This window comes from Anneissia japonica, unplaced genomic scaffold (assembly GCF_011630105.1).
Source record: "Anneissia japonica isolate Jap-2015-1 unplaced genomic scaffold, ASM1163010v1 scaffold287806_len661372_cov189, whole genome shotgun sequence".
In the NCBI taxonomy this organism is placed as follows: Eukaryota; Metazoa; Echinodermata; class Crinoidea; order Comatulida; family Comatulidae; genus Anneissia; species Anneissia japonica.
The window spans coordinates 85,604-110,799 of NW_022743067.1; the positions used below are offsets into that span (position 1 = coordinate 85,604).

The 25,196-nt window shown below is 31.9% G+C and overlaps 1 protein-coding gene across 2 annotated transcripts in view; it reads left to right on the plus strand.

Moving 5' to 3' along the window:
* The window catches only part of LOC117119345 (plexin-A4-like), an 84,326-nt gene that overhangs the window by 28,489 nt on the left and 30,641 nt on the right, over window positions 1–25,196 (plus strand). For both annotated transcript variants that reach the window (XM_033264134.1, XM_033264133.1), the window contains exons 8-10: window positions 21,698–21,815; window positions 23,149–23,253; window positions 24,777–24,881. In XM_033264134.1, the coding sequence (XP_033120025.1) occupies window positions 21,698–21,815; window positions 23,149–23,253; window positions 24,777–24,881 (328 nt within the window). The remainder of the gene's footprint in view (window positions 1–21,697; window positions 21,816–23,148; window positions 23,254–24,776; window positions 24,882–25,196) is intronic.

The window sequence follows — 25,196 nt, forward strand, 5'->3', positions numbered from 1 at the left end:
TTCCAGGCACGTTTGTTTAGAACATCACTCCGTGGATGAAGGAATGTGGAAAATGGAAGTTCGTAATCATAGGCCGGTCTATGAAAGTGAAGAAGGAATATTTCTAATACTGTACTTAATACGAAATTTAAATTATTAATGCTGCAAGTCGGAACATGCCGCAGATAACTAGGCCTACGGTGGCAGTAACTGAAGGTAATCTAGGGCCAATCTCCTTGCCGCGCCTAGTTTAATGGCTGGAGCCTAGCGCAGATGATATCGCTCTCCTCTACGCCTAGACTGGCGAGGCAATACGAGAATAAATACTGAAAGATTCGTACTATACAAACAATACTTCGGTGTCCAAAATCAACGAATGTTGTTTATTGATAATCTTTGATAACGTTGCTGCTCGATAAGTTAGGGCGTTGAATTAACTATCACCAATTATTGACACGCGAACACGACATCGTTAAATAAACAATGTACTCTCAACGTTCATTTCAACGCAACGCAACTCAACGCAAACGCAACGCAACGACAACGGGTAAAACGCGTTGGGATTTTTGCAATAAAACTGGCCGGTACTGTATATCCGTATATAATGTAAAAATATAATACTATTACGTCCTGTTTCCTTTGGCTATGGCTCTTTCCATTTACTTAATGTTTTTAATACAGTATGTGTAATATCCTTAAGTCTGTAAATAATTCTCTTTTGAATATTTTTTTTCCTCTATTTTTTGTCTTTGAATATTTATGAACATTTTGTACATTGATGTATAACTGCAGTAGAATGCCTGTTGGGGGGACACATTCGGAACTGAAAATAGTGTCCCCTTAATAGGATGTCCCTTGAATAGAGTTTGGCTGAAGTGTTGAAAGATAGTTCCCTCACTTCATGTTTAAAAAAAAAAACTGTTTCCTTAACACTCTGCCCGCCAAACATCTCCGTGTATGGTAATGCAGGGCTTGCCCGCCAAACAAGGAGATCTCCGTGTTTCAGGTTTTTTATGCAGAATCCGATAGATGGGGTAGTTACTGACGTGTACTAACAATTTGAACACTATAATCAGTTTGGACCGCAATTATTTCACTATTTGTTTGTTTACATTTGCTTACTAATTGTGTGGGAGGCCTTCTGAAATTCCGGGAAAGATAGGGTGTTACTGGGGGTATGGGAGACCTAAGTTTATGGGGAAGATAGGTTGTTTTCTAGGAGATTCTTTTTGCTTACTGGGGTGCAGGAGGCCTTCTAAATTTCCGGGAACCCCCATGACTTGGTGTCCATAAGGAGGAGGTTCTACTGCACAGGCAGGCAAAGTGCAGATCGTGGGCCGCATACAGCCCGACTGTGAATTTTTTTACGGCCCGACACCAGTCATCTGTAAAAAGTTATGTTAAAAACAAGAATAAAGTGGTATGAAAGCAGTGCATGAAGGTTTTTGGAAGCACAATGTAAACATAGAAGTTTTTGGTGTGGTCCTCGGAGCTAAATCAAAAATTCACACTTTGGCCCTACCACCGATTTTTATGCCTGCCTCTGTTCTACTGCATTATAAAACATTGCAACTACAGTATACTATGAACATATCACAGAGATCCCAAGTTTGAAAACCAAAAAATAGGGAGATTTTTTTCGTGAAACGATCGCCTCCTGTAGTGACGCGCTGTGACGCCTTACGACGCACTGTGCAACATGAAAGTATTACACAAAATGAAGAAAACAAACAAATTTTATTAATTTGTTTACTTTTATTTAACAATTTTACATTTGTTTACACATTGCAGTTGGCCTATATAAATTTATAAATATTATTATTTATTTAGAATTTTGCTAGTAAAGCATTCTGGGCAGCAGTTGCTTGGTTCATTGGCATATTAGAGGCTATGGCTGATTTAGTACATCTCTTCAAAGAACATAGAATTCTAGCAAGGTAACTGCAACTTGCAAGATCCACACGTTTGCTGAAAAATTAAAAAATAAATAGATATATTAATTTAGTTAGTAAATCGTACTACATGTTTTAAGTCAGCATTTATATATGTCTAGCCTATACTAATTCGTACATAATGCCATGAAAAAACATTAAATCCTGCCTCGCTAGGCTCCATCTGTACGTGCGTAACTAGGCCTAAGGCCGCAGAGTCACGACCACCACTGCACTACACACAGACGCCCACTCAACACAACACACATACCCTGCAGTCCAGATAGAGCCTAGGCCTACATGTATTTCAGGATTGATATTAAAATAAACTTCATTTTTCGGAAGACTACTTAGTACCAAAACCTACTAACTATGATTTTTTTAGTATTGTTATTATAGAACTGAAGCTTACTTGAAAGAAAAAGTATTTTTTATGCACCGATTCTACAAAGTTCCAAATCTTCGCGGCGAAAAAAACTTGGGGCCTCCATTCCATGTGATTTCTAATTTCGTTAATTTGTTGAAATTTATTTACTCAACTGACAGCCATCTCATTGATTGAGGTCGGCGTGGATGAGAAAGATCGTAACATGGAGGATAAACAAGGCGATTCTACCACAGATCTAGGCCTGCCTTGCCATGGAGTTGTTATTTTGATAAACAACTTAAATAGCAACTCCCTGGTCTTGTTTACGACATTTTAAGGCTGAGCGAGCGCCATAGTATATTGGCTTAAGATAAGAAATTTTGTTTCATTGCTCTATGACATCATGGAAATCACATTTTTCCTGAAATTTTCGGGATATTTAAAAAAATCGGGAGATATTAATAAAAAAATCAGGAGGGCGGGAGACGGCCTCAAAAATCGGGAGAACCCGCGATTTTCGGGAGACTTGGGATCTCTGATATCAACAAAGCTATGAAATTAGTAGTAGCAGGGAAGTGTCTGCAATTTATTGTCTAGATAAATAGTCACATTGCCCAATTACAAACAATGGATGAATTCCTGAGAAGTGATCACATAAACAATCGATAAATTCACGACAGTGATTCAACAGGCAGTTAGAAATTCCTGAGGAAACAGATTATTAAGCTGTTACTAGGGATATTTATCTTGATTATCCTTTTTAATGTAGGTCTGCATAGCTTTCAGTCAGCTTCTTTATGTCTTGGCTTAAGAATCTATTCTCCAAGGACAGCAAAGAAGAGTAAGAAAAGTGGTTTGGTGGTTTAGATTCCAACCTTTACATTTTATAATTCTGGGTTCAATTCTAGAATTTTATTACTGAAAGCAGCTCTCTTTCATAGTGTAGTTGGTGTTGTCCAAAGAAGAAATTGTTACCTAAGATAAGAGTAACATGGTAACATTTTTTTTAAACCGGCCATTTTTAGAAACGGACATCATCTCACTCTATTTTTTTTATTCTTGTTCTTTTTGTATGATTATTATCTTAATGTTTTTCTTATTTTAATTTTAAATTTCTGAGAATATTATGTTTGGTTATTTCAGTAGAGTTGAAAGTAGTAGTAGTCACTGTCGTCATCATTGCCCAAGCTGCCACTGTCCATATTGATGTTTGTCGGTGTGAAAAGCACCCAGGCTCTTCAATTGGTAAATTTGGCAGTACCATAGGAGACAATTTCTAGCTATTTTCTGAAGTGTGTATTACAGTACAGTATGTTCTTTAATGTGTACTGGGTTCAAGTGCAGTAAGCGGTACAATTTAACCATGGTAAAGTTAACTTTGCCAAAATAATGTAATGCATGGTAGATTCAAACACAAAATGCGCTGATTACAGCTGCAACTTATGGAATCCTCCTCGGGTAGCTGAGATTGTGTTCCATGTGTGCTTGATCCAGTGACCAGGGGTAATAATGCAAGACCTTGGTAGCATTAAGCCGCTATATGTATAAAATATTATTGAAATTTTAAAAAGAAGATGAACCAGCTTGAATCAATTTATTTGTCTTTATTTCACTTTTTCAAGTTATTGAAATTTTAAAAGAAGAGGAACCACTTTAAATCAGTTTAATTTACTTTACTGTATTTCACTTTATTATCATATAACTTTAAGCACAGTAAAGTAAAAAGATGTACAAGTAAAGTAATAATTATAGAACCATGTAACACTTTTCTTGAGTAAAGGCTTGTGAGCACATTATGCACTAAAGCTCTTGTATCTGGATTAGTACTCCAAAATACAGTAGAACCTCGTTTTTATATACCCCAGTTATATGAGCGCCTCGTATCAATAATGACGTCATCAAAAACCCTGAAAATATTCTATGCACTGTTGCTGTTTCACGTACACGAACGCTAAAGTGGTTAGCTCGCCCAGTGCAATGCACATGGTTTTAGTTTGTCTCAGCAGGCCCAGACAACACCACAGCTCTGTTGTTTAGAATAGTCATGAAGGGGAATTCCCAAGTTATACCTCTGTCATATGGATAATCTTACAATATTTTCATGTTCTTTAGTTAAATAAAAGATATAAAGTGATGAATTAATACTCTAGACACATGGTTTTATTTGAACACTTTATTATGACATCGTAAAGTGATGAATAAAAACACTAAACACATTGTTTTATTCGTACTCCTAGAGGCTATGTCTAGCCTTGGTAATTCGCTCATAACATGCGTTTATTGAGTGTTACGTACATAGATCAAAGGTCACCACAAATTTAACCCAACCTCAATTTTACGAATCCCCCGATTTACGCATGCCATCCGGTCCCGTACCGTACTTAAAATCGAAGTTCTACTTATCTAATGTCAAAGAAGGATATGATATCACATCGCAGTTTGATTACTCGATGCAAAGCCAATTCAGTTTACCGCTTGATTATTAGTGAACTCTCAATTGGCACTTTTCGTATTGAACAGATATTAGCAAGAATTCGTAATGGACAAGAAGAGCAACTTAAATGTATACACAAGCGTCTGTCGTGTTAAAAAGACATTTTAATATTCCCCATGTATATATTATGCGCTAAAACTATCTTGACGATGTATGTATTATTAAGAGGTGTCATCTTAAGTGCAAATGTGGAAGAAAAATTGTGGAGATATGCTTAAGTTATACAAATGATTAAATTAAATTAATATCTTGGTTTTTTTTTAAAGGCATGTTCCGGAGGAAAAAAATTGTGTGATGATTTTTCTAAGATACACATATTTTACGAAAGAGCTTGAAAGCGGTTAATGAGATACAGATATTTTAATATTTAAAAAAAGCAGGAAAAGGGTGGATAATCCCCCCCCCCCCAGTTGAATCTATAAACAATTTTATAAATACACAATACATAATATTTGGCTTCCTGTTCTAAGTTCCTTTCCTTCTTGATGTTTTGCCCTGTATGATTTATTGTTCTGACTTCTTGTTTGATCATAAAACAAGTTTCTGTAATGTAAGCAAATTAATGAAAAAACAAAATTCAACTGAAGCAAACTAATAGATTCACTTGTGAATGTGATGTCAAAGTTCAAGGCTTTCAAACATAGTTTAGTCTCAGTACATATTACGGACATTGTTTGCATTTCTAGTGCCATAGATAAACCAACCGCAAATTTGACCCAATTTTGTGAATAAGAAGCCGGGTTATACAATACCTGAGAATTTAAACCGAGGTGTACAGTTATAAGCAATGCATAATATTACTGTATCTAAAATGACTTGCTTATTAGCCAATCAATATTTTCTTTGCACATATTTTAATGCATTTACGTTCTCTTCACGCTTCTTATGTACTTAGTATTCATTAAGCTTCTAAATAAAATTATTTTTGGTGTGCAGAATACTTCATGGTATTATCACATACTTTTTTTAATTAATTTTGAATATATCTGAAAGAATTTCTAATTCAACACATGATAATGACTTGATGATGACCTCAAAAACTCAAATACAATTTCCAATTTTAAAATGAAAATAAAAATCAATTAAAGTATTATAGTTAATAATGTAAGTTTATTTATGATAATTCAGTTTAGTTAATGTAGTTAAGTTTCTTTCAGTAGGCCCTAATGTGATTTTCTTTTTTTTTTAATAAGTCTATTTTTACCTTTTTGTTTTAATTTCTGTTTTGTTGAGTTGTACAATGCCTTTACGGCCTTGTTGAAAAACACCATTGCAGTGAACAAGTGTTTTCGTAGTTAAATAAAGTTTTTATTATTATTATTATTATTATATCCTCAAATGTAGACTATAAATTTGAAGTTACAGAATAGGAATACAAAAATATATATATAAAACTAGACTTACAGTATAGACTTCTACTGGATCTTTGTTTAGTATCCCAGTGATTCATAAATTATTAATAATTTGATTTTCTTTCCCAAATGTGGTGAGTTACTTTTTATGGATATTGAAATTTGCAGTAATGAAATGACCTACAGGCAGTAAGGACCATCAAGGCATTCAACATAAATTAAATGAAGTGCAGAGAAAAACAATTGTATTTCAATACATGTTACAGTACCTGAAAAACTGATCATAGTGTCATTGGCTGTCCATCGTTTTCGATGATTACTGATCCGACCCATCATTCATTTATTTGTTTATTTATATTTATCTATATTTATTTATTTATTTATTTATTTAATAATTAATTAATTTATTAATTTAATTAATTTATTTATTTATTCATTTATTTATTCATTTATTTAAATTTATTTTTTTATTTTTATATAAATAAAAACTGGGTAAGGCAAGACTTTTTTAATACCTTGTTTAGCAAAAGCCCGCTGACTGAAAATATTGATGATTTCGAATAAAAATAGTTTATTTTTGTCCGATTAACACACCCGCTGTTACGAAAAATTGGAAATTTCAGAAAAATAAAAGTTTTTCTTTATTTTCATTATGCCCTCCGCTGCTTTGAAATATCCAAAGATAAGATATGTATATTTCTTCCTAATTATATAAATTTGAAGCATTTAACAATCCTATTTTACATTCACCAATAAAATTTTATTTTTATTTTCTTCTCTATCTGGATGATTTTGGCAAAACTATTTGCTAAATAAGAAAAAAAAAATTGTTTTTCTTTTTATTCCGCCCTTCTCCGATAATCCGTAAAATGCGAAACAAGGAATAAAAAATAGTCTTGCCTAAATACACTAAAATGGGAGATGCTTATAATATGGAGATTCTATCTCTTCAGCTTTGTGTATACTATCAAATTTTCTTTGACAAAAAATCTTGTATGCCCATGTCATGATGTGCCTATATATGGTCATGGTGTGATGTCATCATGACCATATTTAGGCATGTCACATGTTTTTGTCAAATAAAATTTGATAGTCTGGACAGGGCTTTAGATAAAATTTCTAGACATGGCCAATATGGTGAGCTAACAATAATCCTTGAAGGTAGCCTGCATGGGATTACAATGCAACTTGAAAGCCTCAATTATTTGAACAACTGTATGTTCAGCCCTTAGCACTCATGAATATTAATGCTAAGGGCTAACCTCTAAGAATTCTGTGCTACGATACTGTACTCTTTATCTATGCTTAGCCACCACGAATTGATTTATTAAGGTATAACTAGGAGCAAATTTCTCTTTTTAATCGTTATTTTCAACTCACATACTGCAAAATAAGTAATTCTCTCTAATAGGCATCCAATTACTCGAAAGACTCGCTGTATTTTGTACGTTGCATCCATTGTTTTAACTAATAGCTATATAAATACGAGTGATTGTCTCTGTTAAATTCATAGTACAGTGGCGGATGGTTACTTCTGGATTTTTCTTATGCCAGTATTTTGTTTCTTGATGTGAAACCCGTAGATTTTTTTTTTTGGCATTTTGTGCTATATAATTTTAATATTATTATCATCCCTATTAATTATAAGCACCTAGTGGTAGCATGTAGAAAAAAGTACCTTTTATCACATTATGGTCAAGGTTGGCTCTATGCATTTTGTTTTATTTGTATTCATTGTTTTTTCCCTTTGCCCTTTAGCAAATTTGTATTTTCCATTGTGTCGTCTAACCAGGAAGTTGCCTTAGAATAAACAGAATATGTTTAAAATACAATATTCATTGTTGCGTCTGTTTAGGAAATGTTAATGGGTTAGAATTATTTCGTAAATTCTAAAGACTGTTAGATTTCAAAATTTAAAAATCACACTTTGTAATAACAATAATAAATAAATAAGTAATAATAATAAATAATAGTAGTAGTAATAACAATAATAATAATAATAATAGTAATAATAATAATAAATAATAATAATAAATAATATTTTAGCTTTTTATAGCACTCTTTACCGGAATCTCAGTGCTTAAAAAAAGTATGAACTATGGAAAAAGAGGAGTTTTAAGAAGACATTTGAATTGAAATGAAAAAGAGAAGGAGAAAAAAAGTAAATGAATATTAAAATAAATTGTAAATAGATAAACATTATTAGTTATATAACAAAAACAGATAAATAGCCAGAAAGTAGTACTTGGTTATTGAATCTAGGGATCTTTAAGTTTAGATTCATAGTTTTTTTTTATTTCTTTATTCTGAATATGAACATAAACAAAGGCCACAAGAAACATCATATTCAAAGAATAAAGGTAAGTTTTAAGAAGACATTTGAATTGAAATAAGAGAGAAGGAAGAAAAAAAAGTGAATGAATATTATAATAAATTATAAATAGATAAACATTATTAATAGTTATATAACAAAAATAGATAAATAGCCAGAAAGTAGTACTTGGTTGTTGAAGCTAGGGATCCTTAAGTTTATATTTATAGTTTTTTTTAAATTTCTTTATTCTGAATATGAACATAAACAAAGGCAACAAGAATATTCAAAGAATAAAAACACAATAAAAATAAAGTACCGAAATTGGCAACTTACTTCCTCTGTGGTTCTTTATGTACAAAAGAGATACAGTAAAAATATGACTAAATAAAGAAGGCCAAAGCATTAACAAAGCAAAATATAAAATTAACTAAATATTTATGTTATACTGTATAATTCCTCTTTTTATAAATTTTGTTATAAGCTTTAGTTTTTTTATTTTAGTGTGTAAATGGAAGTTGCATTTTAAACTATTTCAATGAATTTTGGCAAACGATTCCATTCATTTATCCCAGTTTCAATGAATTTTGAACTGTAAATGGCCAGTGATTCCATTCGTTTTATCCCAGTTTCAATGAATATGAAGTGGCTTTGTCGACCAGATTTAGAAACTTTTAATGAAGTTCTGTCGGTAGCAAATCTGGTATTATAATTATGTGTCTGGTTAGCCATAGTGATATCTGAATGTAAATGAAAAGGGAAAATATTGTTAATAATCTTGTATACACTTTACGTTCCTTAACCCCGAGATGATTTGGCAACCAATTTGATTTAGAGAATTCACATTATATTTCCTTTTCTTTCTCTCATTGATATTAAAATCGTAATGTGAGGCAATAATAATATTATATAGAAATGTTACTTTTATGTTGTAAGTTTTGCATGCGGAAGTAATAATAGATTAATAGATTTCCTGAAGACGATTGAAGCAACTCAATCGAAACTTTAAGACATTCTCAAGAAACAACAGTTCTTTTCAGAATTATCTATGTGGAGTACCACAAGCATTAATATAATAGTGTTACTTATGTTATTGTTTTTGTCATCATCACTACTGCTGCTGTAGTGTTGTTATTGTATTTATACATTATTATTTTATGATTATTTTTCATTTTGATTTATTTTTATATCTTTACATCCAAATTTACAGCTCCAAAATAGTGGTATTGCTATCTTTCAGATTATATATATTTTCTAAATTTAGGATTGAATTTTGACAATAGATGTCATAGAACAGCAATGTTAATGGCCTTGTTTTTTTAAAGTACTTTTAAAAATATAAATAGATGTAAGTCAAAAGGTCAGTGATTCATGCAAGAACATTTTAAGGTCTATCCTCAGTAAAAGTATTTTGATTGAAATTCTTGAAATCCCTTTAAGTTAAGAAGGAGATAAAATATTTTAAAATTACCTGAAAACATATCTTGATATCAATTCGCCATTTTGATTCATCTGATTTGGTTGTAGCTCGCATTAATTCTATAACTTGATCAAGACAGGTGATATAACATAATTAGTATTATGTTCGCTTCATTTAAATATGCGCCACATTAACTGATATTGACATATTTTAGTACTAACTTTTGACATTTACATGGACGTCCTATTTATGAGCATAGTAACTGACATAGAAGTAAACAGATAATAATAATTGATCTGTTTAAACACATTCTAAATATATGCAAGTGCTTTTAAACTGTCTTGTCCTCCTTCATCTTATAAATTTAATTTAAAAGCATACCCTTACTGTGAAGTCTTTAAATCAAACATAATAAAACTACATATTAAATATATTGCTTAAACATGCCAAGATTATAATAATAATAATAATATAATAAACCGAATATAAAAAATTATGTAGACCATAACATTACAGGCAGTTAACCACAAGCAATTATTGTTATTGTAATTAGTTATAGCAAATATGTTTCCATGAAATAATAAGAATAAGAATAACAAGAATAATAAAAATAAAATAAATATAATGCTTAGCCTTACCAAGATTTATTACAATAATAATATAATAAACCAAATATTGAAAGATTATATTGATCATAAATTTAAAGGATTTTAACCACAAACATATATTTCTATCTTTATTGTTATTATCAGTTGTAGCAGATAATATTCTATGAAATAATAAGAATAACATAATAATAAGAATATATTAGATACAATGCTTAATCCATACCAAGATTTATTATAATATTATAAACTAAATATTAAAAGATTATATGCGGTATACCATAAAATTAAAGGATTTAACCACAAGCATTTATTGTTATCAGTTTTTATAGCAAACAATATTTCCATAAAATAATATGAATAAGAATAATAAGAATATAAAATATAATGCTTAACCATACCAAAGATTTATTACAATGATAATATAATAAACCAAATATTAAAAGATTATTTTGGCCATAAAATAAACCCTAAGCATTTATTTTTATTTTTATTGATCAGTTATAGCAAATCATTTCCATGTTTTGATATTTGATATTGCTAGCTTGATTTTGATATATGATTATGCATTTCTGATCATTTAATTTCGTTCAAAGATTTATGAGGGAGCCAAGTGTGACGTACGTTTACAATGTCGAGTAGTAAAATATTTACCATTATTGATTAAATTTGTGGTCGTAGTCGTAATACACACTTTATCATAAAGCATACCTCAATTACATTGCTCTTAACTCCTAATTTTATGCATAATTGATATGATTTTCATTTGTTTAATGTCAGCCCATGAGAACTTTTATCATTTTACGATACACATTCCTCACACATTCATTTTATTATTAATCCCAGATTCAGAGCTGGGCTGTAAACATTACAACGTAGCTTGCTGTGAAAGCTAAACCTATTCATGTAATATATATTTTATGAAGATGTGGACTGTTTCAGTGTAAACTGTTGCATATTTAATATTACTACTAGTAATAATATTTCAACATGAATCAACAAAACAATTTAATACATGTTATATAATGTAAGAAATGAAAAACTTACTTCAAAGATATAACAAATTTTGTTATCTAAAATTTTAAAAAAATTATGAAAGTATTTAATTCATTGTGCATTTATCTCTTAATATTAATATTTTGAGAAATAATATATTAAAAAGTCAGGCTGCAGAGGAAATTAGTTTTTAAATATTTTGTACAACTTATTTTTCTAAGACACTAAAAGCATATCTTATTAAGCTTTGTCTACACTATCAAATTTTATGTGACAAAAAAATGTGATGTGCCCATATATGGATACGGTGACGATGACGTCATATCACATATCAAATTGTATCAAAAAAAGTTGAACATGTTCAACTCTATATTCCATCAAATTTTATGTAATGCTCTTTTTGATGATATTTGATAGTATAGACAAATCTTAACAAAAAACTTTGGAACAGGTAATAAGATATAGATTTTTGAATATTTAAACTGGGGGAATAATAAATGTAAACATTTTTCCACCTTTTCCTGTGGTTTTTAAATAATAAAAAATCTGTCTCGTCAAATATGGTTTTTGTGTCAAAATCAGTTGTACAACAATTTTGTTTCCGCTTAAGCCTGGATTTAAGTAATAAAGGTGAATGTCAATGTCATATAAAGAAAGAATGACAAAGAAATGATTTTGTACTATATATAAATATCCAAGTTTTATCCATAACTGTACTTACAAAACTGAAAAACTACTATTAAACAAATGTATCTGGTATAATGTGTATATTAATCTAATAAATCTGAACATTAAATTTCAATTTTTTAAATTGTTTACTTTCCATATTAAGTTATTATAGCTTACAATTGAAAAATGTTAATGAGGATTTATTATCTCTCTAATAATTAACATTAGTATAACTATTTATGCAATCAATACTGTTCCTACCATATTGGCTGGTTATAGAATCAAGGATTGTTAAAGCAGTGACTTAGCAGAGAGGCTTAAGATCCCTACTTATGGCTTATTCATGCCCTACCACCTATAATCTGGTTCAGAAAGAGTCTAGATGTAGGTAAAGCCACGCCTAGTTCGACGTTTTTAGGGAATCTTTTGATGGTACTTTTTTACATGTTATGCTCCTTGGCTTGCTCTGATTTCTTTTTTTTGTGGGTGGGAGGGGGAGGGGAAGGTGGTGGTGGAGTGAGAATGCTGTTGAATTTTCCTGGGCCCCTCCCCTTAAGGGTAGGAAATCCCGACCTTGGTAGGTAAGGGCTCATACAGTAGCTATTACACCATTGGTATGTCGGATAGGACGAGATAGACTGGAATTGGGGAAGGTGAATTTTTTCAACAGAGCAAGAGATAGAGTAATAATGTGGCATCATTATGCTGAGGCTTTTGTCCAACAGTGGACTAACACAGCAAAAAATAATGATCAATCAGTCAATCAACATGGATTTGTATAGCGCCTATATCCACATTAGAATGCAATGTTTAGTGGCACTATGACAATGGTATATACTCAAAGTTCACATTAAATACTGAGGTTATTTAATATTAATAAAAAGAAAATATCTGAAAATTAGGAAACTTTCTCAAAAAAAAATTGTATTCATCTATGTCTCATTAAAATTTGATAACTTATTGATATTTTTAAATAAGGAATTAAATGTTTTATTTAAAGTTATTGTGGTTTCATGTTTTACCACATGCAATAGTATCTTAAAATGAAACTAGAAAATGATTTACAGCAGTTCAAAGTCCACATGACATCCAAGTATTTGGAATATTTATCTTTCTTTTCTTTTCGGTTTTAAGTAGTTTGCCTGTTGCAGATAAAATTGATAATTTTAAAGTGGAAAGGGAATTTTGGATATGGAAAAATATTTCTTTTAAACAACATCTGTGTTAACTATATAGTTTGAGTTTGAAATAGAAGTTATGTTTATTAGTTTCATTCAAATGTATTTATAAAAGGAATAATTACTTTTCAGGTAGTTGTTTATACTGATATTGTGTAATTTCTAGTTCACTAGGTTGTAATGTCTTGTTGCAGTGTAATAAAATGTTATGATGCATAAACAAAGTTAGGAATATTTTCTAGTATAGCCAAAGGTCCTGCTTATTACCATCATATTTTATCATTATTTAGCATGTGCCAATGACTCAGTCCAATAGTATAACAGTGTTTAATCAGGAAAGGTTGGTGGAGGGGGAAGGTAGGTGGACGGGGAAGGTTGGTGGAGGGTTGGTGGAAGGGGAAGGTTGGTGAAGGGTTGGTGGAAGGGGAAGGTTGGTGAAGGGGAAGGTTGGTAGAGGGGGGACAGTTGGTGGGGAAATTTTGGTTGTTGGTTTATGATGCCATATGTCAATGGTTATTGTGTTATGGTTCACAGAATAAAGGTTGCCTGGCTCCACATTATCGTGAGCCTAGATAACGTTTTATATAATTACGCTATATTAAATAAAAGATGCTAGTTTAATAAGCTTTCAAAAATGTCTTTTTTTAGATTGTTGTATGGAGATATTCGGTTGAATGACTACATAATACTACACATCCCCACAGACCCCTGTACAAGAATATTGCACAGCTTAGTACTTTTACTCATAGAGGTTCTACTGTATTTTATTTTTTTTAGTCAGTAATTTTGGCATTATTAAATTTAAAGCTTATCAATACAGGTCTCCCTCCAATTAAAGACCACTTTTAGGATAGGGATGTACATGGTCTTTATTAGCTTTGGTCTCTAATTAGAATAATAAAAATTAAGAAACAGTTGTTCACTTGGGACCACAGAAAAGTGGTCTATAATTGGAGGGGTCTTGAATTTGAGGGGGAGCCTGTAGTTGTTTAGTAACATGTATGAAAAGTATCATATGCCGGGTATAAGTGAAATACAGTGTAGTGTACAGGGAGTTTTTATAGCGACTGTAACAACTCCCTGCTGTATAGTTGTAACAACAATATTAATAATTATTATAATGTATTTGCTGTAAAGTTCCATATTTGTATCTCAGGGAGGCTTAATATCAAAATGACATATTAATGAGGAAACTATACACATCGAGTGAAGGTATCCGAATACTCTACTAGGAAATCTATAAACTCGGATAGAGATTAGTACAAATCTGAAGATTGTATCCCTTACTTGCAACATGAGACCACCTTCTAGCAGTGCAGTTAATTCATTTGTGTTCTAATGATGTTGGCATCTAGTCCTAATATAAATGTGGGGAATTGTATGGTACTATCAATATTAATAAATATTAAATATGTAATATATTTAGATAGAAAAATAAACTAGGATAAGATAATAATTTCTTTCTATTTATATTTTGTTATTTATAGTATATTATGGGATTGTGTGTTTATTTATCTTGTGTATGTTAATCATATCACTTTCGATAATAAAAAAAATATTCATAGCACTCAGTTTCACATAATAGGGGATGTTCTCAGAATATCTATTGTTTTTGTTTTCTTGAATTAATTAAAAATAACTATTAATTACTCATAAAATGTCAGTTTTAAATGTAATGGTTTAATATTACTTTAGATTGATTTAGAAGAAATAACATGAATACTAATGATGGTACTAATGTGAAACATTATATCACAGTATTAGCCGGTATGGATGAATATTTTATCTCCTGTAATTTCTTTCTCTGGGGCAACAATATGCTTTCCCCAAGGGGAAAGAATATTAGTTGAATTGAAAGTATATATTACAATGTGATTTGATGTGTTGAATTATCGAGAAACTATTAAGCCCCTTCCAGGCTTTGACCAGAAACTATTCTATGACCATATATAGTCTGTGATATCATCACAGGCCCGTAGGCAGGGAGTATAGAGGGTGCGGATTGCATTTTACATTTGCCAGCTCTTCTAACCGTTGTTTTTTAATAACTGTTATATGAAATTTGTTGGAATGATCTTCTCCGGTGATTACAATTTCATTCATATGAACAATGTCATCTATAGGCCTACAGATGTAAAGAAGATAAAACGGTAGCTACTTCTTCTGGTCTTTAAAAACACAAAAATTTTAATAGAATATTCACGAATGGGTATGAGAAGTCAAATTTATATAATGCCCCAAGATGCTACTTTGCCGGAGCTTCCGAGGGATTTCCCCTCAAATTTCAAAAAGTTCACTTTTTATAAAATGAACACTAAAATCGTTTCTAATTATCGCAATTATTTTGATTTGTATGGTTAATAAAGCTCATTCTGGTTAATGTAAACTGGCTTTTTTCTTCTGAGCTTTATTTTTCATATATCCGTATACTCTGTGTCAATGCTAGTGTGGGAAGGGGCAAGGTTTTAATCCCCATATGGGACCGGCCAGTTTCCCTGTCAGTTATGACTCATAGGATAGTATGTAGAATTTTGAATTGAATTTTTAGATTTTGTCATGAATAACAATGTTATTGACTATTCAATGCTTATTTAGATGTTAAATACGGTAGTTTATTTAAGTGACTCAATTTCCATGCTTACTAATTTCTGTAAATTGTATTTGTGAGTGCGTCAAGCAGTAGCTAACGAGATCTGGATAGGAATATTATAGTTTATGATCATTGGAAGGACATATCTATATGAATATCTATTTTTAGTAGTTTGCATTTCATCAACATATGTGCCTATAACATACGTATAATTTTAATATAAAACCAGTGGCCCATTAATATACGAATACTGCATAGGTTCAAATCCTTTTTAGAGAATTCTTTTCACACTTGCAGATGATTTTTTTTTTTTTTTTTTTTTTATAAATGAAGTTGAGTGAGTTGAATGGCTGAGCAGTAAGGCAGGGGCGCCGCTACCTACAGCCTTAACATCAGTGCTGGTTCCAGCCGCTCCTCACCTATGGTTCGGTTGGTAGAAACAAGTCTTCTCGGTTAAGGACTTAAAATGGAGGTCCAGTGTATACATCTGGCTTGTGAGAACCTTTAAGAACCCATTGCATCTTTCAGAAGAGAGGTAGTGTTACCCCGATATGTTATGGTTCATTTCAGCCCCTGTCGTTGTGGAATGATGTGAACATGTATCTACCTTGAAGCACATCTTTATGGCTGCTAGGTAGTCACGGACTACGCTCATACGCAATTCAGCACAATGATGCTGCAAGTTATGGGTTATTCTCCTACCTTTACCTTTAATTCATGGACATAATCCATGATTATATATATTCATGGTTAAAAACAAAAACCAGTGGCCCATTTATGTAAGACTCTGCATTTACAGTCAGCAATAGGTCTTAGTTTGATTCCTTCTTAGGGTAATTTATTCGCATTTTACAGGGGTCCGAAGTTGGGTGAAGCCACTTCCGAGAGATCAGGTAAATGACATAGGGGAAGGCTAGAAAAAGAGTCACACCCACTTAAGCCCCATCATGAATGGGGCCAAGTTGAGCAAATTTTTAAGAATAGGCACCTATAGAAGCACGAAAAATGGCAATGTTAGACTGTAAAACTACTTTCCAAATCAGTTTTTATGATGAAATTATTGCTTTCTTAGCTGTGTGGTAGCGAAAAAACATATTAGCTTCCTTTATACTAAATTTGCTAGAAATGAGTGCATTTGTGGGAGATTTTTCCTTGCTCGCGGGAATGAGGGAAACTATACTGATTTCCGGGAAACTTGACCCCTGATTTCATAATTCAATGTTAATATGATATTTATGCATGATATATTTATGGTTTACAAATTTAAGAACGTATAGAAACTGATCATTTTGAAATAAATTATAGATTTTAACCTCCCACTTCTACCCCTACTAAAGTGTACCATGATTATTAAAACAAAATGCTGATGCTAACTAATGCAGTAATGTAGTTATAATAATGAATGATAAGCCTGTTTGATGCCGTCACTTATCATTAAGGTTGCGGCCTACATGTTCTTGATATTTCATGCGTGTCGGTACATTAACAGTCTATGCGTGTCTATTAGCTACATCACTTCAGCCAATTAAAGGAGAGTGAACTCAGGATATTTAAATGTGTGAAAGTACAAAAGGATGAATGCTACTGACTTACATAATTTGTTACAATGGCTCGTATGTCACTGCCACTCTAATGATAATAGCTTCTACAGACATATTTAGTTGTCTGTTTGGGATTTGGGAATGCTAAAATGGAATGTATGTGTATGCTACAGTTTAATATTATGTTGATTCTCTGGCCCATGAGCCCTAATCTCATCAATTTTAAAACAATATGGAATCGGATTTCAAACATTGATGCAATATAATATACAACGATGATAAATTACTCTTATTAAATTTGTTAAAATTTTCAAAGATAGTAAATATGACTACTAAATTTTACTGTGATTATTGTTGCTAATGTTAACCAATGCATCAGTGTAGTTATGATAATGGATGTGTTGATATTATTATCATTAATGAAATCAACACAATATTAAATTGTAGAATACATCCACTCCATTTTAGCACTCCCAAATCCCAAACAGACGGACTAAATATAATCATTAGAGTGGCAGTGACATATGAGCCTGGTAACAAATTGTGTAACTCAGCAAGATTCATCCTATCTGTGCCTTCACAAATTTAAATATCCTGAGTTCATTCTTCTGATTGGTTTTGATGTACTGTAGCTCATAAACATATCTACACTGTAAATGTACTATAATCAAGTGTAAAATCGAATGTAAAATATAAAACTTTAAATTTCATATATACATTTTTTGTAAAAAAAAATATGAACACATATAAGCACACCATGGTTTAGGAAGGAAGAAGATATCCCATTTGGTCCGATGGGACATGATGCATTCAGAAGGTCATAGTGAATTTCTATTTCCACTAACATGTCAGCAACATGCCAACGTGGTTTAAATGATGAATAAGTGAAGCTTGCCTTCCAGTTCCAGGGTGGTAGGTTTAAGTCTTATCAAGGTAATAGGATATTTTCTCACTAACCAAAAAATGTCATTACCTAAAGCTTCTTAATGGCTGTCTTATTTATATGTTTATAAACAACTTTTAAAAATTCCTATAAATTGCAGTGACCAAAACTTATAATCCATTAATATTTATTTTAAAATTAATAATAATAATAATAATAATAATAATAATGGTAATAGTAATAATAATTCATAATGATAATAGCTTCTCTAAATCGGACTTGAAGGGGAATATCCCTTGTGTTATTTTCCCCTTAACGTCATTTTTTTTATAGTTCTCTAATTTCTCCATTGTCTCAGTTCCCCTTAAGGTAGGTTTTAATACCATAATAATAATAATAATAATATGGAAATTGATACAAAAGTTTACAATCATAAACTACAACACTGCAAAGTTTTGAGCAACATTTTAAGTGACAGCAAAGAGTATATAACTGCAAGAGGTCTAACTTTGAGGGTTTGGTTGGAACGTAATCCTAATTTAAAAAAAGTACAGCCACAAACTAGAGGGCGTCCTACAAAAGGTGAGTTTCGAACTCCATTCAAATTCTATAGGTCCCCCCACCCACCTTGTGGTAGTACATTTTTGTTAATGTTTATAATTGTGTGCATACAAATCGGGGCATTCGGACCTCTTGCAGTTCAGTACCCTTTGGTGACCGCATATCAAAAGCCATACAGACAATCACAACCAATGCCTTCTTAGCCAGGATTTCAAACAGTGCGGGACAATTTCAGTGTGGACCCATTTTACGCGAAAAATCATTTTCTTAATAATTGACCCATTTTACGCAAAAATATGAAAAATCTGGACCTATTTTCTTAAATGTTCACCTATTTTAGGCTAAAAATGGACCAATTTTTCAAAAAGTGGGGTCATTTATGCATAAAACTGCATTGTTTGGACCATTTAAACAAATTTTGACCCATTCTTTGTGGACCCATTAGAAAACTTGTGTGGGACTATCCCAACTGTCCCAGTAGCTGGCTACAGCATTGATCACAACAATATTTTTTATTTATTCAGGAGTATTTAATAAACATTTTTTAAGAAAGGGCAGTTGTCATGAAAAATTAATTGACTTCAGATTAATGAGAGTTGGGTAGAAAAAGCATTTTACAGGGTTTACAAGTTAATACTTAAAGGTTAGAGAGTAGACCTAATACCAAGAATCTGTGCAGCTACCGGTACTATATTGCACATGAATACTTGGCCAGGTGCCCATATTAAAAAATTTAGTGGTGGTATAGTACTCTAAATCTAGGCACACCATAAATAACCATTGAACCGTTCTCTCGTTTAAAAATTAGTACAATGAAAGGAATGCATATATTGAATAGGTAATTTTGATAGTGTTCTCCCTATAGATCAGATTCCATTGTGTAATATCACTCAACAATTTGTAATTTCCATTTATTAGTAGTTTTGCAACCACATAAAACTTTATAATACATAGTTTTGGATCAAAGGGGGTTGGCATAAAGGCTGCCTGCCTCCCTCCCCCTCCCCTCCTAGCAGTGGTCAAACAAAATCACTATGTGTGTAATCATTTAGATCTGGAATTATTATTATTTATTATTATAAGGGATTAAAATGCCTATAACTCTAAAGCTTTTATGGGTGATGACCCCACTGGATCCCTACTTACAGTAGGTAAGGGAATACTCCAAAAAAGTTTTCTCTCAATCATATATTCTGCCACGTTCAGACTACGACCCTTGATTGCCATTTGCACCAATTCTGTATCTGCCACTGTAATAATACTATCAGTCTTATTTACACATCATGTTAAGCAAAGCTGAGCAGTGCACTTAATGTTATTATTCCGGTCATTGGATCAAACACTTTCGCTAAGAATACTCGGCTCCCTGGGGGAGTATTCCATAATGGTGCATGATAATCTGCGCATTGGCATTTGAACCTTTCAGGGTGGACAGATAAAGGATTTCCTTGCCATGATGTGCTTTATAAGAATGAACTAATAAGTAAAGCCATTGCAGGAAGCCACAAGGGCTTTAAAAGTCTGGAAGCAGATGAGAGTGTTGTTAAATCAACTGGTAGACAATAAATAGTCTGCTAAGAATGAAGTATATCTTTTGGGAACCACTAGGGATTAAAAGCCTAGAGCTTATTCCAGTTTAATGTATACTCATTCTGGATGGGATGCTGTTTATGGTTGACTCTAATGAAATTTTGATGTTTTGAGATCCTTTTTTACAATTAACTATTTAATTATTCCTGTTCATATTCATTTTTTTCCAATTTCATCTAATATTTTGCAAAACTATTACGTAACATATTGAAAAACCTCATAAATTGCTGTGCAGTGATTTGAAGTATGCTATATTTTATGACCTCGCAACATTGTATATACCAGTATCAATTATTATATATATTATTGTATATATCAGTTATCAATGGCAATATGTCGCACCCCATCAATGTATGCAAATAATGTTGAAGGGACTATACAATTTATACTATAAGGCTTAGCTACTATATTGCATGGTAGGCAGCCTTGTGTATGATATGATTAAACACTTCATGAATGCAACGAAATATCTTTAGGATTTTTGCTTTGCCTTTTTTTTGTTTGTTGCCTAATATGTTTTTATAGTAATTGTGTTTGTGTTTTGGGTGTTTCGCAATTGAAATATTTGCTTGATTGACAGAAACTATATAATAAGTTTGACTGATAACAATTTAAGATTGCTCTTTCATGCTAATGAATTACCAGTACTTTCGGTTATAAGTGAGTGTGGGTCTGTTTCTGCTGAAGAACGCAAAAAAAAAAAAAAAACATTTAAAAAAAAACGGTTCGAATAACTGTTTATAAACAAAAACTAGGTTGTAACCAAAAACGGTTTTTAAATGTGTGGTCGTTGTTGCGATGACAACATTTTATCCCAGAACGCAGTTTGTACGGCTATTCTAATAATAATACTGTACTAGCAGTATTGCTTACTCCAGTGTTTTGATTTTTCGTTTGTACACCGCCCTTTTGCTCCTCAAAAAAATAAAGGTTTTCCCTATAAAAAACTTTTTTTTTGTTTCACACACGGAATGAATTTCGAACCGTTTTTTTCGATCTGAAAAAACTGTTGTTTTGTCAGTGGTACCATTTCTACTGGCAGAAAAAAAAAAAACGAATATATTTTTGTAGGCCTTTTCGGCTGGCGGCAGGTTCTCTAAACAAGGTATAAAAAAGTTTAAAGACCATGGACACCCACTCCTAAAAGTGGTCTTCAATGGGAGGGAGACTTATGTTGTATTTTTATGTTGTTATTACAATAATTAGACTTATTGTATTTTTATTCAACAGATGTAGTAGTTGTGTTTCCAGTGAGTGGGGTTGTAAGTGGTGTGTCTTTAAGAACAAATGCACTAAACATCCAGATGAAGACTGTGCAGAAGAGTCCATTGTGATTGATGGAGAAAATGTAAGCTTATCTACACCTCATCAAGTACAAATCAGTCCCATCATAGCAAACGATGCTTTAATAAAATAAAACATCAGGAGTAGGTGAAGCACATTGTTATGTGATCCCATAATGTAGTCATGGTAACCTTTCCATAATGTAGTCATGGCAACCTTTCTGATAACTTTTTATTGGCTGAGGTCTCTTATGTCATTTCTTCACCAGTTTACTGGTCATTGAGAATGATATTGTCATTATGACCTTGATCAGTTTAAGGGCCAGCATGGGTCAATGGTTATAAAGGAGTCTCATAATCACATAATATATTCATTAATATAATTTCATAAGGACAAAACAAATATTGTTTAATTATCACTGTTTATTCTTCTAAATTTATATTATTATTATTATTATTGTTATTGTTATTTATTGTTATTGTTATTAATATTATTATATTTGTTATTGTGTTACTCCAATTCAATTAATCCAATTTAATTTGAAATGAATAGCGTACCACCATACCCCCTCCTCCCATCAACACAAATTTGGGGTTGGGCTTATAACAGAAGATGAGAAATTTCTTGCTAGTCTTGTGGGTTCTTCAAAAGAGCTATGAGAGCCTATACCAGAAGAATTAAGATAATATGTATTTGTTTTGTATTTTAAAGATGGAAATAATTGTATTGTATCATATGTTATTCAAGTACGAATAGGAAGCAATAACACAGTAGATGTAGTAGTATTGCTACTTGAAATATAAGTAGATGCTCTATTAAAGATGTCATCATTCAAACTTATGAACATAAAATTTCAAGCTTTGCAATAAAATTACAATAATATAAAAAAAAAAATACCCAAGTTTATACATAGCAGGTGTTCAAAGTTCATGGGGAAAAAAATAATCCTGATATTTTTAGGCTATGAACCAAGGTCCCTACAAAAACGTGTCATATTTAAATGTGGTGATGATGACAACATAATGACTATATATAGGCACAACATAACAAAATAGGGGTATGCAACAGTTTTTTGTCACAGACACTTTGATAATGTGGACACTGCAGTGATGTAAATGATAGAATTCCAAAGTTGAGTTTTCTTAAAATCGCAGAAACTGTGCATTTACATTTCATGTGTTATGATCAGGAATTTAGATTTCCCAATAGGGATGACTACATTATGCGCATTAAAGTAATTTATATGAATAGACTTTTAACAGTCAATCGTTGATATCTTTTCCCTTGCTGATAATAGGCTGATAATTTATATAGTGTTTTTTTTTTTTTTTTCATGTCTTCCAAACTTGTAGATACATCCATCTTTATTTATGTCTGAATTTATTTTTTAATTACAGGAGAATGCAGACGAGTGTCCCCAAATTGTGTCTGGTCAAACGGAGGAGCTGCATGTGAACGTGCCTGTTAAATTATCCATCGATACGAAAAATATACCTCCAACTGTAGGTTTTTAAATTTTTTCAGTTAATAATAAATATTTTTTTGATAAATTTTGTTTATCATTGAAATGATCATTGTGTATACTTTTAGATAAGATAGTATAATACATACTCCAAGTATCGAAATGCACGCCATCGTGTCGGGATTCAATATTTTCGACATTATGTCATCATCATTCCTGATAATGACATAATTAATGTATTATATTATTTTATCTGAGGTTAATCAGTGGACCTTTCGGTGCGTACTTTAAATTTTTGTTAATAATAATAAAAATATCAATTTCCATTTTAATCATATTAAAACATCAAAGTTTGTGTAATTTTTACTAAATCTAAGTAAGCCAGTGAGCTTCTTGTTATAATTATATACATATGAAAATAGAATGCACTTTTTTTTTGTATGTCTTGGTATATAATTATATACATATGAAAATAGAATGCACTTTTTCTTGGTATATCAGGCCTGGTTTTACCATCAATATTGATGAGAGGCAGCCACAATATTTATTCGATTTATAAGCCATGAAATACTCTTACCTAGGGCTGAAACATAGCGAGAGCCACTTCACAACCTGTCAACAGTGCAAGCTGGGGTAACTTCCCCTGAACATCAAATTTATTCTGTAATGGTTGCCCACTCAAAATATGGTTTTAAATAAATAAATGGTGGCCGAGAATGGTCAGTGTGTGGTTTGAACCCGCGACAACAATTTTCACAGCCTGAATGGAAATTGTTACGCCAAACCGCCCACCTCTTGGATAATGCTGATAAGGTCTCGCAAAACAACTGTGTAAAAACATAGCAAACATGTGTGTTTATTGGACAATAGATGTGTTATTGTGAGATGCATATTCCTGACCAAGTTCTGATTGGTCAGTTGGGTTCATTACCTTTTTATGATGATAATAATTATAATAGAATGCCAAATATTTATATAGTACCACTTCCAAATTAAATGATCAAAGATGCTGAACGGTATTACCCCGGTCACTGGATAACATACAAGGGCAAACCTGCACAAAGTGCAACCTTCTCTGCTCCGTGGGGAGTATATCTAGTTATGTGTTTCTACTCAGCACAGGAAGCTAGTACATTCAATGCCACAGCATCCTACCAGGTACCCGTTTATACTCCTGGGTAGTGGGAGACAAACATAAAGTGCCTTGCCGACACAAGTGACTTGCACAGCAAGAGTTTCCAACCCCTGCCCCTCAAGGTTGGGAGCCCAAGCCACACCCTATACGTGTATGTTTATGTTTTATATATAATTTTATGATGGTAATGATCAGATTTGTTGTGCTTTTGATAATTCTTTCTTTTAAACTTTAAATAGTTATATGAAATATTATAATTAGTTTGATACTATCTAGTTTCTCAAAGCTTCTGATCATAATTATGTTTGTGTTTATATGGTTTGTATACGCCTGGAATGTTTATTATTAAATATATATAAAGGTAAACTCGGTGAATTTGTTGAATAAGTTATTAAAGTAAGTACTTATTTTTTGTTTTCCCATTCCAGATAAAAAATTTTAATTGCGAGGTTAATATAATGAATAAAGTGAAGAGTCTTCCTGCCACTCGTGACATACAGAATAACAACACTATTGTTTGTGATAATGAACAGGTATGTTGATCAATTTATCATGATATTGTTTTTAAAAATAAGATTTAAACTAGTTGTGATGGCTAAGCTTTAGAATGTGTACTATTAGGTATCCCAATGAAACCCGTTTTGCGTTACCACAGTCCGGAAATATTCATGAAATTTGATGAAATGACATGATTTTGATGTTGAGAATAAAATACTCATTGTGAATGTATGTCAATAAAAATAAGATATCTTGAAAGAACTGGCTTTATTCTTTACCTGTCTCTTATACACATCTAGATGTGTATAAGAGACAGACCATACAGATCAATAAACAGCCGGCGAGCCGAT